The 490-nt window shown below is 51.0% G+C and overlaps 1 protein-coding gene across 1 annotated transcript in view; it reads left to right on the forward strand.

Moving 5' to 3' along the window:
- Nucleotides 1-490, forward strand: part of TTC9 (tetratricopeptide repeat domain 9) — a 48,445-nt gene that overhangs the window by 47,108 nt on the left and 847 nt on the right. Inside the window, exon 4 of the mRNA XM_009319241.1 lies at nt 479-490. This exon is cut by the window's right edge and continues 847 nt beyond it. Within this exon, the coding sequence (XP_009317516.1) occupies nt 479-490 (12 nt within the window). The remainder of the gene's footprint in view (nt 1-478) is intronic.

Here is a 490-nt window from a genome sequence, read left to right on the forward strand (position 1 = left end):
GCTTTCCCCCAGTTTATGTACCGAGCATGACGTCACATGGTATGGAATGTCCCTGTGGCCAGTTTGGGTCAGCTGTCCTGGCTGTGCCCCCTCCCAGCTTCTTGTGCACCCCCAGCCTTCCCAGTCGGCAGAGCATGGGAAGCTGAAAAGTCCTTGACTAGTGTAAGCACTACCTAGCCACAACTAAAACATCGGTGTGTTATCAACATTATTCTCATCCTCAATCCAAAACACAGCACTGTACCAGCTACTAGGAAGAAAATTAACTCTATCCCTGCCGAAACCAGGACACTAGCTGAGGCAAGATCTTGAGCAGCAGGGATGGGCACAAATCTGACCAGGTTCTCCAAAACCAAAGCAGAAGGGTTTGGTTCAGAGCCCCTTCCAGCTGATGCTGTTCCTGCAGGCAGCGCTGGAGCCATGTTGCTCCCCAGGTGATATACCAAGGATGAAGGTGCAGTGTATCTGTCTTTCACAGGGACTTGTAACA

Source organism: Pygoscelis adeliae, unplaced genomic scaffold, assembly GCF_000699105.1.
Source record: "Pygoscelis adeliae isolate BGI_AS28 unplaced genomic scaffold, ASM69910v1 Scaffold22, whole genome shotgun sequence".
Lineage (NCBI taxonomy): Eukaryota > Metazoa > Chordata > Aves > Sphenisciformes > Spheniscidae > Pygoscelis > Pygoscelis adeliae.